Consider the following 16,636-nt stretch of genomic DNA (forward strand, 5'->3'; position numbering starts at 1 on the left):
TTTAATTAATGGTCTAAATTTGGTTAAGTGAATTAAATCAAATAAATTGAATAATTTATTTAATTAATAGGAGAAGAGGGTTAAGATGAATTAATTAAATATTAATTTAATTAATTATTAATTGATGGTTAAATAATCAAATAAATACTAAGTATTCATTTTAATTAAGTGGACAGATTTATGTGACTATAGATGGTTCTGTGTTTTATGCCTGTCTATAAAGCATACTGAACTAACTATTGTGACGATCAAAGGATAGTTTACCTGTTCATGCATGAGGGTGAAATGGTAGGGTTGTTTTGAGTTAAATGAAAAGATAAGTGTTTATCCGATCAATGCTTGTTTTAGACAATCTTGGCTTTCCCGGTTGCAATCTATGTTGAACAGGTATTCCTGTTTGCCAGTCATTTGGAGTATTTGTTGCCAAACTAGTTTTGGACTGTATTTGTGTTTGTACTAATTCACCCCCCCCCTCTCAATACTGGTTTGGTACTAATGGTTCATCATTGAGTTACCAATTGGTATCAGAGCACTCTAGGTCCTCTATATTGTAAGCTTAACCGCTTGAGGAAAAGATCCTAGTCAAATGATGAAGAGGGAAGGTCCAAAGTTTAACAGGGAAAATTTCGGTATATGGAAAGACAGGATGAAGATATTCATCTAAAGCATGGGTGTTCAACACTGGATTTATTTTGAAAATGTATATGTTATTCCTACCGGTACTCTCACCGATGGTCAAAAGAGAGAGATACAAGAAAATGGGCAAGTCATGGAAGCCCTCATCAGTAGTCTATCTGACATTGAGTTTATTGATGTTCAGGACAAGGCAAATCCCAAAGAGGTATGGGATGCTCTTGAAATATCTATGGTGGTGATGAGCATGTAAAATAGGCTAAGGAAGAAACCCTGAGAGGGAAGTTTGAAGACATGCGAATGGTTGAAGGAGAGACCATTCAGCAGTATGGAATAAGAATCAAAACAGTTGTTGGAGAAATCAAGAGTGCAGGTGGCAAAATAGAAGATTCCACTATGGTAAGTAAAGTCTTGAGATCCCTGTTGCCGGTCTATGCAATAAGGGTTGCTGCTATTCAGGAGTTGAGATCAATAGACAAGTCTAAGGTGTCCTTGGACTCCATCATAGCCAAGTTGATAGCCTATGAGCTGAATAGTTTTGATGGCAGTGTTCAAAAGACAGAATCAGCATTTAAAGCCTCTGCTATACCATCTAGAAAAGGAAAAGAGGCTAGCACTAGTGGGGAACCTAATCAGAGCAGAGAAATGAATGATGAAGAGTTTTTGATGGAATTTGAAGCTCTTCTTGCCAGGAAATTTTTAAAAGGAACTAGTAAATACAAAGGTAAGCTACCTTTGAAATGTTTTTCCTGTAATCGGATAGGACATATTGCTATGAACTATCCTAATAGCAACAACAAGGATAAACCGGAAAGGTTCAAGAAATTCAAAGGAGAAAATTGAAGAAACTATTTTGTGGAAGTTGATGAAGGTGTCACAGATGAGAAATCAGAAGATGAAGAGAATGAAGACATTGTGTTTGTTGCTGTAAAGGAAGATGTGGCAGACAAGAAGGCTTTTGTCTCCTGGTTTGATAATTCAAATGAGTGGATCATTGACAGTGGTTGTTCTCACCATATGACTGGTGACCGAAGCAAGTTTCTATCCTTGGAGGAGTATGATGGTGGTGTGGTTCGCTTTGGCAATGATGCACCATGCATGGTCAAAGGCAGAGGGTCCATCTCTCTAAATGGAAAGAGCAGTGCTGACAATGTGTACTGGGTTGATAGTCTTAGACACAACCTTCTAAGTGTTGCCCAGCTAAATGATAGTGGCCTCACTCTACAATTCAAGAATGGAGTTTGCAGAATCAAAGGAAAAGATGGTAAATTGGTGGCCACTGGAATGCAGACCAAAGGTAACCTATTTCAGTTGAATGCAAATGTAAGTAGTTGTCTTATGGCTAAGCTTGATGATAGTTGGATATGGCATAGGAGACTTTGTCATGTAAACTTTGATAACATTGTAAAAGCTAGTAAGATCAAGGTAGTTAGAGGGTTGTCGGTGCTAAACAAACCGGATAATACCTTGTGTAGAGATTGTCAATTGGGGAAAATGTCTTCCTCAACTTTTAAAGGTAAATCTTTCATTGCTGACAACTTGCTTGATCTTGTACATACTGATTTGTGTGGTCCTATGAAAACTAGGAGTGTGCAGGGTGATAGGTACTTCATGATCCTCACTGATGATTGCTCAAGAATGATGTGGGTCACATTCTTGAAAGACAAGTCTGAAGCCTTTGGGAAATTCAAATCTTTCAGAGCATTAGTGGAGAAGGAAAGTGGTAAAAGGATCAAGTGTCTCAGAACTGATCAAGGAGGGGAATTCACTTCCGATGAATTCAACAAGTATTGTGAAGAATTTGGCATCAAGAGACAGCTGTCTGCCCCCCAGACTCCACAGCAGAATGGCCTAGCAGAGAGGAATAACTGGACTGTGGTTGAAGCAACTAGAACCATGTTGATTCAAGGAAAGGTAGCTCACGCCTTTTGGAGAGAAGTAGTGAGCACTACAGTCTACACTATGAACCGGGTACTCATCAAAAAAGGTAAGGACAAAACTCCTTATGAGTATTGGACCGGTAAGACACTTGTGGTTAGCTACTTTAAGGTATTTGGTAGCAAATGTTACATCAAGAGGAGTGAACATCAAGGCAAATTTGAAGCTAAATGTGATGAGGGAATATTTCTAGGATATTCCATCAAGAGTAAAGCTTTCAAGTGCTACAACAATAGGACTCAGAGAATTATGCAAAGTATCAATGTAAGAGTTGATGAATCCTCTGAGAAAACTGAGGAAACCGGCAGTGAGCAAGCTGTAAATGAACCAGTTGTAACCTTCTGGGAACCAGTTGTTAGCCAACCAATTACTAGTAATAGTGTCCCTGAACCGGTGAATGTTGACACTGATGAAGATGAGGATGAAGAAGAAAAGCAAGAAGAATCAGTTAAGACCATTCCTCGATATGTCAAGTTGAATCATGATCCTAAGTAGATCATAGGTGATAAGGATGCAGGAATCCTTACAAGAAGAAAGATCAGAGAAAACTCATGTATGATCTCTGAATTTGAGCCTAAATCATTCAAAGAGGCTCATAAAGATGAAGACTGGATCAAGGCAATGGAAGAGGAACTTGATCAGATAGATAAAAATGGTACATGGTCCTTGGTACCCAGACCTAAGCATAAAAATGTCATTGGCACCAAATGGGTGTTGAGAAACAAGTTGAATGAGGATGGCACAGTGATTAGGAATAAAGCCAGATTGGTATGCAAAGGATATGCTCAAGAAGAAGGAGAAGACTATGGAGAAACCTTTTCTCCTATAGCCAGATTGGAAGGAGTTCGTATGCTTCTTGCATATGTAGCTTTTAAAAGGTTTAAAGTATATCAAATGGATGTAAAATCTGCATTCCTAAATGGTGTGCTTGAAGAGGAGGTATATATAGAGCAACCAAATGGGTTTTCCCTATCTGAAGACAGCGATATGGTGTGTAGGCTACATAAAGCATTATATGGTCTAAAGCAAGCACCTAGGGCATGGTATGAGCGCCTACATTCCCATCTTGTGAAGATTGGATTTGAGAGAACAAGTGAAGATAGCAATATCTACTTGAAGTTTGAAGGAGATCAGATCCTAATCTGTGAGGTTTTTGTTGATGACATTATCTTTAGAGGAGATGACAAGATGAGTCATGAGTTTGCTGATGAGATAAGAAAGAGTTTGAGATGTCACTCATAGGGGAGATTAACTTCTTCATTGGACTGCAGATCCAGCAGATGGAAGATGGAATCTTTATCACTCAGTCCAAATATGTCAAAGAGGTACTAAAGACCTTTGCCATGGAAGATAGAAAACCGGTTGGTACACCGATGGTGACCGGTTGCAAATTGACAAAAGAGGATGATTCCGCACTGGTTGATGAGAAGGAATACCGATCAATGATTGGTAAGTTGCATTATGTAGTGCATAGTAGACTAGATATTGCACATGCAGTGGGCATTACTGCAAGGTTCCAGAAGAGTCCAAGAGAATCCCACTTGATTGCAGTCAAGCAGATTCTTAGGTATCTGAAGGGAACAGTTGACTATGGATTGTGGTACCCATACAATAATGATTTCAATCTGAAAGTGTTCACAGATGTTGATTGGGCAGGTAATGTGGATGACCAAAAGAGCACAAGCACAACTAGTGGTGCATTCTTTCTCGGTGGTAGACTGGTCTCATGGATGAGTAAAAAGGAGAGTTGTATCTCTCAGTCTATAGTGGAAGCGGAGTATGTTGCAGCTTTCATGAACTACACTCAGACAATTTGGATGAAGCATGTATTGGAAGGCTTCAAAATCCTTGTATCTAAACCAGTAAGTATATTATGTGATAACACAAGTGCTATCAATATATCTAAGAATCAAGTTTTACATTCTAGAACCAAGCATTTTGAGCTTAAGTATCATTTCTTGAGGGAAAAGGTTCAGAATAAAGAGATTGCACTAGAGCATGTGTCCAGTAAGGAGCAGTTAGCAGACATATTCATGAAGCCTCTCCCAAAGACTATATTTGTGCATTTAAGAGGTGAATTGGGGGTACTGCCCCTTCAGGAGGTGAACTAAAAGTAATTGTTCCACATCAGTCAGGTATTGCAAAGTCAAATTTTTGTTGATTGATGTGTTGAAGGATGCTACTCCTCAGGGGGAGCAGCATGATGCAACAAAGATGCTTGTACCTCCACTTTGGCATTGCTGTCAAAGGGGGAGAAGGAGTGAAGTGAAAAGATATCTGTAGCAAATGGGGAGAAGATGTGAAGCGGAGAAGATATCTTTGTATAGTGCCATCAATGCCAAAGGGGGAGATTGTTGGCATTATGTGAACTAGCATGAAGACATAATGATATTGCATGTTGTCACTGATGTCAATATGAGACATGGTGTGAACTAGCACATGTGATAGGTGAAAAGAGAGAGGAACTAACATATGTATGAACCAGTTTATATGCCAAAGTGAAGCGACATATTTGTTCAAGATGAACCGGCATGCAGTTACGGGAACCGACACATGGAAGCATTGTGTTACTACCGGTTGGTAGGTGGTTTACACTTCAGGATTTTTGGTTGGAGCATCTCAAGCCTGTGTAACTCAATCGGTGATCTTTGTGTGATGAGTTAGCAGTATAATGGAGAATAGATCATGTTACCACATAAGCTCTATGCGTGTGAAGGATCTAGCATGAAGAAGACTATTCCTATCTACCTCAGGAATGTGCAAAGTCTGTCAAACGGTGATAATGTGTGATGGGTTATTAGCCGCCATGAAATCGGTGGAAAATGGATGATGGAGAATGTCTTGAGATTGATTCAAGATTGTTGCATTTAATGCAGTATGATTCAATGGTCAAAATTGAACCGCTTGAATTGCTTAACCCAATAGATTTAGGGTTTAGGGTGTTTGCTATCAACCTGTCTATTTCCTATAAGGTCGATGTTGTGTTTCTTTCTAAGGTTGTTGGCAAAAGTTGTGAGTGTGTATCCAAGGGAAGAGATACATGATTCTTGCCAAACCAAAGGAGAAAAGAGATACCTACAAAGTAAATGTGCAGAAGGAGAAGAGGAGCCAAAATGGATCTGCATTAGCATTGGGTGCTATTATCAGATCACTGTAATTCCTGTTGATCTCTAACCACTTCAATAGTTGTGAAATACCCTAACAGGGTAGCCTTAACTGGCTTGATGCAAAATCCCCTAACAAGGTGGTCTTAACAGGCTTGATTCAAATCCCTTAACCGGGTAACTCGAGGTTAACGAGTTCTGAGAAGCTATAGAGCTCGGGATATCCTTTAGCTATTGAGCTCTAGAAATCCTCTAACAAGGTAACCCTAACTGGGTTTAACCCTTAACTGGGTATTATAGCCATCCCTTAACCGGGTGATCCCTAACAGGATCGGTTCCTAGCAGAACCTATTGTAATGTCTTTAAATGGACAAGGCTCCTAACAAAGTGGACTTCAAAAGAGTTCAAAAGCAGCTTGTGGGTATTCATCCCCACCATGGTTTTTCCCAGCTGGGTTTCCACGTGAAAAAAAATATGTGTGTCATGTGTGATGTTTTTATCTTGTGATGCTTTGTTATTACCTGTTGAGCATATGATGGTTCTGTGTTTTATGCCTGTCTATAAAGCATACTGAACTAACTGTTGTGACGATCAAAGGATAGTTTACCTGTTCATGCATGAGGGTGAAATGGTAGGGTTGTTTTGAGTTAAATGAAAAGCTAAGTGTTCAACCGGTCAATGCTTGTTTTAGACACTCTTGGCTTTACCGGTTGCAGTTTGTGTTGAACAGGTATTCCTGTTTGCCAGTCGTTTGGAGTATTTGTTGTCAAACTAGTTTTGGACTATATGTGTGTTTGTACTGATTCACCCCCCCCTCTCAATACCGGTTTGGTACTAATGGTTCATCATTGAGTTATCACTATTTAATTAAATGTAAATGTAATTAAAAGTAGAGAGAAGGGATTTAATTAAATAAGATGATTTATTCAATTAAATGATGTGAAAGGCTTAAGTGAATTTAAATAAATAAATTGAATAATTTATTTAATCAAATAGAGGAATGTGGATGATTTAATTAAATTAGATTTAACTAAATAGAGGAATGATAATAAAATGAACATTAAAATATTCATTTAGGAATATGGTCATTTTTATACGTCTACAGAAACAATCTAAATGAATAGATTTATCACAGGGAACTAATCAAACAATCAAAACGATAAATAACACCAGAGATGAAAAACACTTGATCTTTGTATTGAAATAAACATAAGATAATCATCTGATTACATATAGCACAATGTCTCTTCACCAGTTCGGCATTTCCAGAAAATAAACCCTGAGAGTATTGTATATAATTGTATCTCCGAATCTATCTCTCATTTCATCAAAAGATCCTCTATATATACAGATGAGGATTCAGTTTCAAAATGAAAGGGCATACCCCTTCATTCAGAATTACACTAACTAATATCGTAACTAAAAAAAACCAACTAACTGACCCTAACACAACTACCAACATAACAAACATATTAAATAAGACTTTTAAAGACAACACTTTGAAACATTCAGAACAAGAGCTAATTGCCAAGCACTTCGCAGCAGTTCTTAATATGCTCCATATAGTTTTCTGACTTACAATTATTTGCATCATAAATCATGTCCCTGACAACGATCTCCAATGTGACAAACTGCTCCATCTGTGCAGTGGTTTCCTTTAACTCTATTCCATCTATTCGAGCAACATCAAGGGCAACACTGAGGAGACTCTAACATTCAGGAATCCATTTATCCTTATCCTTAATTTCACCATCCTGGTCAACTAACCTAGGAATACCATGTTGGATTACATCTTTACACTCATCATATTCATTTTGTAATTTTGCATCGAATTTATCATGCTTTGCAAGTAGACTTTCAATTTTCTCAATCTCTTTGGCATTTGCTCCCTCCAAATTATTCTCATGCAGCTTGACCCCCAGTATGTTTTTTATCCTGTTATGTGATACTGCATTGTCCACACTTTTTTGAAACACAACCCAAAAGTCTTCCAAGTGACCCTGTTGCTTTTCAAATCTTTTATTCAATAAGAAAGAAGTAGTATCAATTCTTATACTTTGCATATGTTTGAGAATTATTTGATTTTCCTGCTGCAATTCCTCACATTTATTCTTCCATTTTGTATTTTCAGGAGAAAGCAACATGGGTTCAAACTGTCCACTTCTTTTAATGGCCTCCTCATACATAGCTTTGTACTGATTCCTTTCCCTTACCACTCTAACTATCTATGCCCTGTTGAATTTGGAAATATCTACTCCTATATCTGTTGAGACAATAGGATCAATTTCTCCCACCTTTAATTTCATCATGTGTCCAAAATCCCTATCCACATCAATGATTGTTGGTCTCTTGTTTGGTGCATACAATGCCCATAGCATTAGTTCTTCCACATCTAGACCAAACCTTGACCCAATAAAAATGTCATTATCTCCCTGAATATCCAATTTGAATTCCTTATTATTAGAGTGCCATAAACTATCAAAAATAAAAGAGGCACTCAGGTCCCATCATGGAAAAAGAATTACTCTGGCCTCTATCAGTAATTGTCTCCCTCTCTGTGGAGTCATTATGACCAATTCTGCTTCTATATCCTCTTTTAGTTTCTTCAATAATTCTGCCTCGTTTTCAAGTGTCACATTTGGGATAGACTCCCTCAACCTTTTGTCTTTGAAATTATAAAGAAAAGACTTAAAAAAATTTGGATTTAACAAATACATCATCTGCCACAAAAGCAACATGTCCATCCAATCTTGCATCTTTATAAATTTTCATTTTAGTTACAATTTGATCATCTTCATTGAACTCTTCTTCCACATATTTTGCCTGTGACCTAGAAATGGCTTCAATGCCTCCTGCTTCATACTCCATCTCCATTAACCTTTTTCTTTTCTCCTCCAATTGTTTGTTTAGGTTATCAATCACTTCTTCAGCCTCTGTATCTTCCATGTTCCTAAATATATCTTCCGCTTCCAAACTCACGTGCAAATAATCACCTAGATTTTGCCTTTTCTTGCAGTAGTGGATATATCCTTGTGGATCATAATTCTTTCTTGCAAAATGTTTTAATAAATTAAATTCTTCCATTAATATCTTTTCAATTACATCATAGGCTTTTGTTGAAACAATTGTGAAATCTCCAAAGCTGAGAGTACCTGGCAAGAAAGCTTGCTTACGCAGATCCCCAAAGTTTTTAGCATTTGAGACACTCAATTGTCTATCAATCTCCAAGTATGTTATTTGGTCAGGAACACATTTTGGCAACATATAGGGAGTTCCTTTAAACCCATATATCCTGAAACATGTGAAGTCCTTATGGACATAACAATCTCCCCATTTATGATTCACTATCTTTCTGTCATCAAAATCTTTAGGTCTTAAAAATATTTTAATATCATCTGAGATTGTTCCATCACAAGGAAATCCATACATCCGATAAATTGGCTTTACTATCCATTCCTCAAATTTGATATAATTTGATCATGTGTAATGAGAATCCCAAACAAAAGTCCATAATTGAACTGGTTGCTCCTCCCCTTGCGTATTTCTGACGTTAAGCCTCAATTCGGTGGGCCACATACCCCTAAAACATCCATAGAATAAGATTGAATGCATCAATAATGAGTAAAACTTAAAATTAGGGCAATTATTATCCCTGGGGTTCAAAAATCCAAAATGCATTCTCTCTACCAAATATGATGCATAATCAAATAGCCTGGGTTCATACATTTGAATGTCTAAAGCTAAAACTAATGGCCCAATACTTGTGAGGTCTAGAACCTCAACGCCTCCTAACTGCCCACAAGACATATAGGTGTATTGAAGGTAATGTCTGAACAAATCAATGTTAAATGGTGCCTCATCCTGTTTTGTAAGTTCTCCTGCTTCTTCTTTATGGACGGCTAGTTTCCACCCAAGGTATGTAGTGTCCACTCCTTGATATGCCTCTTCCAATTCCCCAAAAGACAAAGGTTTATCAAAACCAGAATCTAGGTTGAACACTTCATTTATAGTGTTTACTGAAAACCTTATGAAGGCTTCTCCATTTGGAGTCTGAATGTATCTTCCCACAAAATTATAATTTCTCACTAGAATCTCTAAAACTTTCAAATTTAAAAAAACATTAGGGACAATTATCTTACCCAGATTTGTAACCCAGGGGTTGTAGAGCGGAACCTCCCTATTTCCCCTCAAGTAATGAAATAAAAATAATTCATAGCCCCTTACCCTAGTCCAAACATCCCTGACATCCTTGTATCTATCTTCCAATTGATCCCACCCAAGTAGATGTTGTTTTGATCTTCTAGACTTAGGGCCAGGTGCTTGCATTTGATCAATCATATCATGGTTCAATTTTCTAGCTAGGGCATCTTCTCGTGTTTTGGATTTCTTGGCTCTTGACTCCGAACACTTGGCTAATCTCTTTTTCCCTATAGAACTAGATGCCTCCATTTCTGCAACTGCAATTTCTCACTCTACCCTTCACGAATTAGAAGTCTCTATTATCCTAGTTTCCTTCACTGTGTGAGATCTATGTCAGGCAACTTCAATTATATAACAAATGTATTCAATGCCAAACTCGCAATGATTAGCATCCCATAAATTGGCTTTGTGTGAACTCGATGCAAGCATTTAATAAGAGTCCTCTGCTTTAGTTTTAAAATTTGATTTGACAATGGCTCATAGGCACAGGTCTCCCCGGTGTAATTTTATTTTGGTGCCATAGGCATAACTCTCTCCCTTTCTTCAATACATTGAGATTACCTATTGATCAGCATATGTTGGTCTGATGATTTTCACAACCTCTTGATTTCTTCTTACTGATCAAGATAACATAAGCTGATGACCTCTCTTCTTGTTGATCGGTGAGAGTTATCTTGCTAGTCTCATCGGGCATCGGGATAACTTAAAATGTGTTCAGGCGATGGCCATAATTTCCCCGATGTCTTTTCCCTCAGCGTAGCTCCTCCCAATACGTTATGTCTCATCATAAGCTTTGCCAACATTCTCATCGGGAATAGTCTTACCGATAGCCTCATCAGCAATCGGCAAGATAGGATTTCTCCATTGTCGCTTGTGTGTGTTCTACCGATGGACTTCATTAATGTATTCTATAATGATCACATGCTTCTACTTGTCTTAAGTGTTACCATCGGGTTGACTTTTGCCAATAGTGCAGATTTCAAAAAAAATTTAACTTTTGCTTTTCCTTATGAATACAAATGTTTATAATCTTCTTAATGGGTTCAATATAAAGTGAACAAAACCCCTAACACAAAAATGGACTCCACTATTCCTAGTTATTCTTTAAGATACTTTTGAAGCATACATTTTGGCAAAATATGTCAAAGTGAAAGCTCATCCATATCTACCATCTGATAACAACACATGTTTTTGCTTCAAAGGAATCTTGAAAACCTTTCGATAAGTTACCACAATCACATTTGCATTTTTTATCACTCCAAGAAATGTCTAATAAGCTTTCTATCCTCCAATTTGAACCTTGAGAGGATCTCTTTCTGCCTTGTCTCATCTTAGTGTCACCTTCAATTTGCCCAGCTAATGGTTGGTTTACAGGAGCCAAATCACAGATGGATGGGAGTTGATCACCTTCAAGCTCCTTTAAATTTAGCTACTCTTGACTTACTGCTTGGCCTAGTTTGCAAACTCTAGAAAATCTTAGTGATGTAGAGAGGCTATAGCATCCCTCAAATCTTTGTGAACCTTCTTGACCTTATCACTACTTTGATCTTATCGGAGTTCTTTGACATTGTTGTAATATACTTGGTGCTCTTGTGATCTGTCAATTAATGTTGTTCATGATATTACTGTGTTGAATGTTCAATGGTTTTGGTTCATTTTGTTACTTTTTCTATGTTTAAGTATTTCAATTTGGTATATTATACTGAAACATCATTTCATAACTAACATTTCAGGTTCTTTATAAGTAGTTCTAAGAAGACTTCCATACTTGCGACATCGTTTTTCTTAGTTTGGGAGGGGACAAATGAGCTTCCACATTCGCGTGGTTGGCCCTGTTAAGTAGAGAAAATTAAACTATTCTTGAAACAAAGAGAAGCTCAATAAGGTAACACACTTTTCAATATTTCATTATGCTCCACTATTAATCTTATTGATGCTAAGCATCTTGTTTGTAGGTTACATATTCAGTGTTGTAGGTTGTGAACATGCTTCTACGAGACAATTCCCCATTACAAGTGAATGCATGCCTCATTGGTTTTGTGAGTTTATTTTGTTCTAGAATAGACATACTTTCTCTGTTCATTCCTTAACATTTGTTCATTTTATTTTAGAATAGACACACTACCTCATTTTGTTCATTCATAGTTCATTTTGAGTTTATTTTGGGTCGAATTCGAAGAAAGAGCATGCATAAAAGGAGGTGCAACTGCTGGAAACTGACTGTTAAACTAAGTTATTGATTCTTCACTAAAACCCCTGGATCCTGATTCTAATTTTATTTGGGTGTTGTCCGAGCCTGATTCCCCTTGGATTCCTCAAAGGTCCTTCTTAGGTGGTTGGGTCCTCAGTGATTATTCATCATCTGTTGTGCCTAATTTTGGGGCAAATTAATAAAGTGTTGTTGGTTGCAAAGTGTACAATTTAAATTGATATCTCATATATGCTAGAACCTTTTGTAAGGGGTGTGATCTGACCCAAACTACTATTCAAATTGAAATTGTCCTAAATACACATGTCATCATTAGTGCAATCTGATCTTTATTTCTATTTTTGTTGATTTCTTCATACTGTTATAAGGATGTGAAACTTCTATTAGTGATTTCTTAATGGTCAACTGGTTATCATATTGATTAGTAATCAACTTTGAGATAGTGGCATTATTTATCACTAGATTTTGTCATCCTACTATCTTAATGATTAGATCTGGTATTGTCAATATTTTTCTGAGGGTTTCAAGACCTAATTGAGCATCATTAATCAAATCAGTTTCTACATCTATGTAATTCACTGTATGAGTGTTTACTTTGATTTCATTTCAGTCTGTCATAAATTAAATAAATTCAGGATTACATTTGCTCTCAACTACTTTTATATCATTGGAGTATATTTTATGTCATATATGTGTGTGTGTGTGTGTGTGGGTGTGGGGGTGTGTGTGTGTGTGTACGAACGTACCCATACCCATACCCAAGGATTTTTTTTTGCCGATTTCATGAATCCATACCCGAATCGGTAACTTAGCTGTTAAATTATCTAAAAGCCATCTTGTCTCATGTATGACCTATGAGGGGCTTCTAACTGATGAAATTATCCTCAAAACTCCACCTTTTTCAGGCCTCAAACTGATGATGAACTTAGAAATCCACATTTTCTCTAAAAACTAATGCCTGAACTGATGAATTATACTAAGAACTTGCATTCCAACTTGAAGCTCACTTAACTAAAACTCCCACCCTTTAGTCATTTCCATGTGCATGTTTATGGTAGTCCAATCTACTAAAAAATACTATCATGACTGCACTTTCATTTCTCATAGAAGGTGATCATATCTCAATGTTGCATAGTTTAATCTCAAACTTACTGCCATGTGCCTCTATATTTAGAACCTAATTTCTATCACAATACTTATTCGTCACTCCTCATTACTGGTCTACAACATTGTATCACCATTGTACTGAGCCTTTGTGCATGCATTATGACTATTACACCTTTGAATGCCTTTGAGTTCTTTTTTTTCTTTGATAGACTTGATCTTCTTATCTCTCTATGACTGTAATTTGTCTTTGATTTGCTTTGAGACAAGGCTTTTATGGACTACAATTGACATTGATGGAATCTCCTTGTATTGCCCTTAAGTTTGGAGCCTTGAAATGGAGTGTACGCCTTATGATGGCACTATCTACTTTGTGTTCTACAATATTCTCATGTCTCCAACTCATATGATTATCTTTTATGACTAGATATATCTTTGTAAGTGCTTTCTTTGTTAATCATTATCTCCTTGAGCTGTGTATGCCTAAGACTGCAATACTGTTCTTGATAGTCTTGTTGCTCACTATTTTGTAGATTTTTCCTTAGGCATGTGCACTATCACATGTTTCCCTTTAAACAAGGTCTAGGACTATACCTAACCCTACACTATTATCCATGACTGCATACTGAGTTCTAGGTCTCTATCTTTATAATATCCTCCTTTGATAGTATTTTTTAACAACAATATGACTATTTATGAATGCTTTATGTACTAGTTGCAAGACATTTTTTGGCATTTACTATTATAATTTCTTATGATAAGTCTTCTCATGCATTCTTGTAGCTATTTCATATTTATCTTCTTGATAATGAAGTACCTACTACGCTTAATCCTTTGTAATTGGCAAAAGTCAACCCGATGGTAACACCGACAAGTAGAAGCATGTGATCAGGATAGCATACACTATTTAAGTCCATCGACAGAACACACACTAGTGGCAATGGAGAAATCTTGTCTTGTCGATAGCCGATGAGGCTATTGGTAAGACTTTTCCCGATGGACACTGAAAAAAATTAAAATGCATCGGCAAAGGTTATGGCGATAAAGGGTCATCGGTGTAGACAAAAGTAGTAGGGATTTTTTAAAAAAATATTGGGGAAGATCAGAATTCTGACGAACACCACAAGACAACAGACGATGTTGCCATACCTGTGACAACAAAAATGTCATAGGATGTAGCCTCATTCGTCATTGTAATCATCGAAATTCTGACATCTCCTTAAAAATGGTCCATCGGTAGAACACACACTAGCGGAAATGGAGAAATCATGTATTTATCCCGATATACACTGGCAATAGTAAAATGCATCGCAAAGGTTATGATGAAAAAGGGTCATCGACAAAGGTTACGGCGATTAAGGATGCAATGAGGTCAGAATTTTGATGTCTCGTCAAACAAACATGCCACTTAGCGGCAATGGAGAAATCTTGTCTTGTCGATAGCCGATGAGGCTATCAGAAAGACTTATTCTGATGGACACTGGAAAAAGTAAAATACATCGGCAAAGGTTATGACGATAAATAAAGGGTCATCAGCAAAGGTTACGGTGATAAAGGATGCAACAAGGTTGGAATTTCGATGTCTCCTCGTCAAAAAAACATGTCGGGGGTGCATAGAAATTTCCGACGTGGGGTTGTCAAAATTTCATTGTGAATATCATCGTCAGAATCACCAACAAAAAAATAGCGACAAGGATTTTCTCCCCAAATACGTTTGAATTTCGACGTTTAGTTGTTTGAGTTCTGACGAACGCTCGTCGGAAAACCACGCCAAATGTACTAGTGGATCTGATATATGAAATGAATGTGAAGACATGGTGGGTGTAAAAAATGATAAACTTGTGTGAAGGAATGGAATTAAACAAAATAAGGTCAGTTATATTTGAATGAATTAAGGTGTGGATAAATAAATAATATAAAAATGATTTCAATTTCACATTTTTTGATATAAAATTTTATTAATAACATTTCTTAAAAGGACCAAAAAACAATTTGGAACTGGTATGAGTATGAACATTTTACCATTACAATAACATGCTAGAAGAGGTTTAGTAAATTCAAGAACACTATGGTGTTAAGATCTTCATTCAACCACAACATAACTATGATAAAGTATAGACCCAAGAACTTCAAAATCTTAGTGGTGTACCATAAATATGATAAACTATAGAGAAACAAGTAGAAATATTTAAATTGATCCATACTACTCAAAATTTGATATACAGTGTACTTGTGGTAGTCTAGAATTTCATGGAGAGAAACCTCAATGGTTACTCTTCAATATATTGATAGATATATGAGTTGAAAAAGAAATAAGAGCTTATGTAAGAAAATGTATAACCAATCAAATAAAGAATTTTTTTCTTCCCAAAATAAATTATTAGGAAAATGTGCTGAAAGGTTTGGATAAAAACTTTGTAATTTTTTATTATCAACTAGGACATTACTTATAGTAGAAACCAAGAAAGATACTAACTTTTGGATTACAACTACACATGACTTAACATCTGTCCAAGTAATTTTTGCTCTAATTGGAGGTATATATAAATAAATATATATTTTCTTATTATTAGAAAACAAATGTGATTCTTTATATTAATGTGGTTTTTTTTTGCAGATAATGATATACACTATCAAGTACTAAAGTATATGCAATTCACATTGGGTTCCATACCAATAGTTCATATAGAGGATGTATCTAATGCCCACATTTTTTTGATGGAGCATCCAAGTGCACAAGGCCGTCATATTTGTTCTGTTGATTCTGCAACTATCAAGTCTCTCAAAGATTTGCTTTCCAAACAATTAAAGACTTCACTTAAGTAAGTAAATATTTTTTAGTCATTTTTTAATTGTTTTATTTGTCTAGAGTAGATATTCTATAAATAACTATTGTCTTTGATATTTATTTTAGGTTGTATGAGGAGGACTCCATTAATAGATATGTACCATTTTCTTCCAAAAAATTATTGGATATGGGCTTCTCTTACAAATATAGTTTGGAGCATACTTTTGAAGAAGGTATAGAATGTTGTAAGAAAAATAAGATTCTGAATTAATAATTTAAGGCATCTCAATCTATTTTCCAAAATAGATTTACTTAACCACAAACATTTGTATCGTATACAAATTCTAATTGTATAAACTTTGAATTTGTAATTCTCTCGGATTAATAAAACCTTAATGTATTCCTTATAGAATGTTGTATTTCTCTGGGTTCACTAAAATTATCTACTCTTAATTTTATGTGATAATTATGTATTAGTTTTATAAAAAAAATTACAGCTTATCTAATTTTTTAATTTTTCGTTTATTAAATTTGACTGCAATAATGCATTTTCTAATATGTTATAAATTCTTACAAGAATAAATTGTCTAAGTTCCTCATTTGTATCATAAACCCTCAAAAAGAATAATTTGTCTAAACTATATTTCTGCACTTTCTTGA

The 16,636-nt window shown here is 36.1% G+C and overlaps 1 protein-coding gene across 1 annotated transcript; it reads left to right on the forward strand.

Moving 5' to 3' along the window:
* Window positions 1-14,491: 14,491 nt before the first annotated feature.
* Window positions 14,492-16,315, forward strand: LOC131074973 (putative anthocyanidin reductase). The gene is made up of 4 exons (XM_058011731.2): window positions 14,492-14,559; window positions 15,628-15,725; window positions 15,806-16,010; window positions 16,103-16,315. The coding sequence occupies exons 1-4, from the start codon at window positions 14,492-14,494 to the stop codon at window positions 16,245-16,247; spliced, it is 516 nt and encodes a 171-aa protein (XP_057867714.2). The 3' UTR covers window positions 16,248-16,315.
* The last annotated feature ends 321 nt before the right edge of the window (window positions 16,316-16,636 follow it).

This window comes from Cryptomeria japonica, chromosome 5 (assembly GCF_030272615.1).
Source record: "Cryptomeria japonica chromosome 5, Sugi_1.0, whole genome shotgun sequence".
Lineage (NCBI taxonomy): Eukaryota > Viridiplantae > Streptophyta > Pinopsida > Cupressales > Cupressaceae > Cryptomeria > Cryptomeria japonica.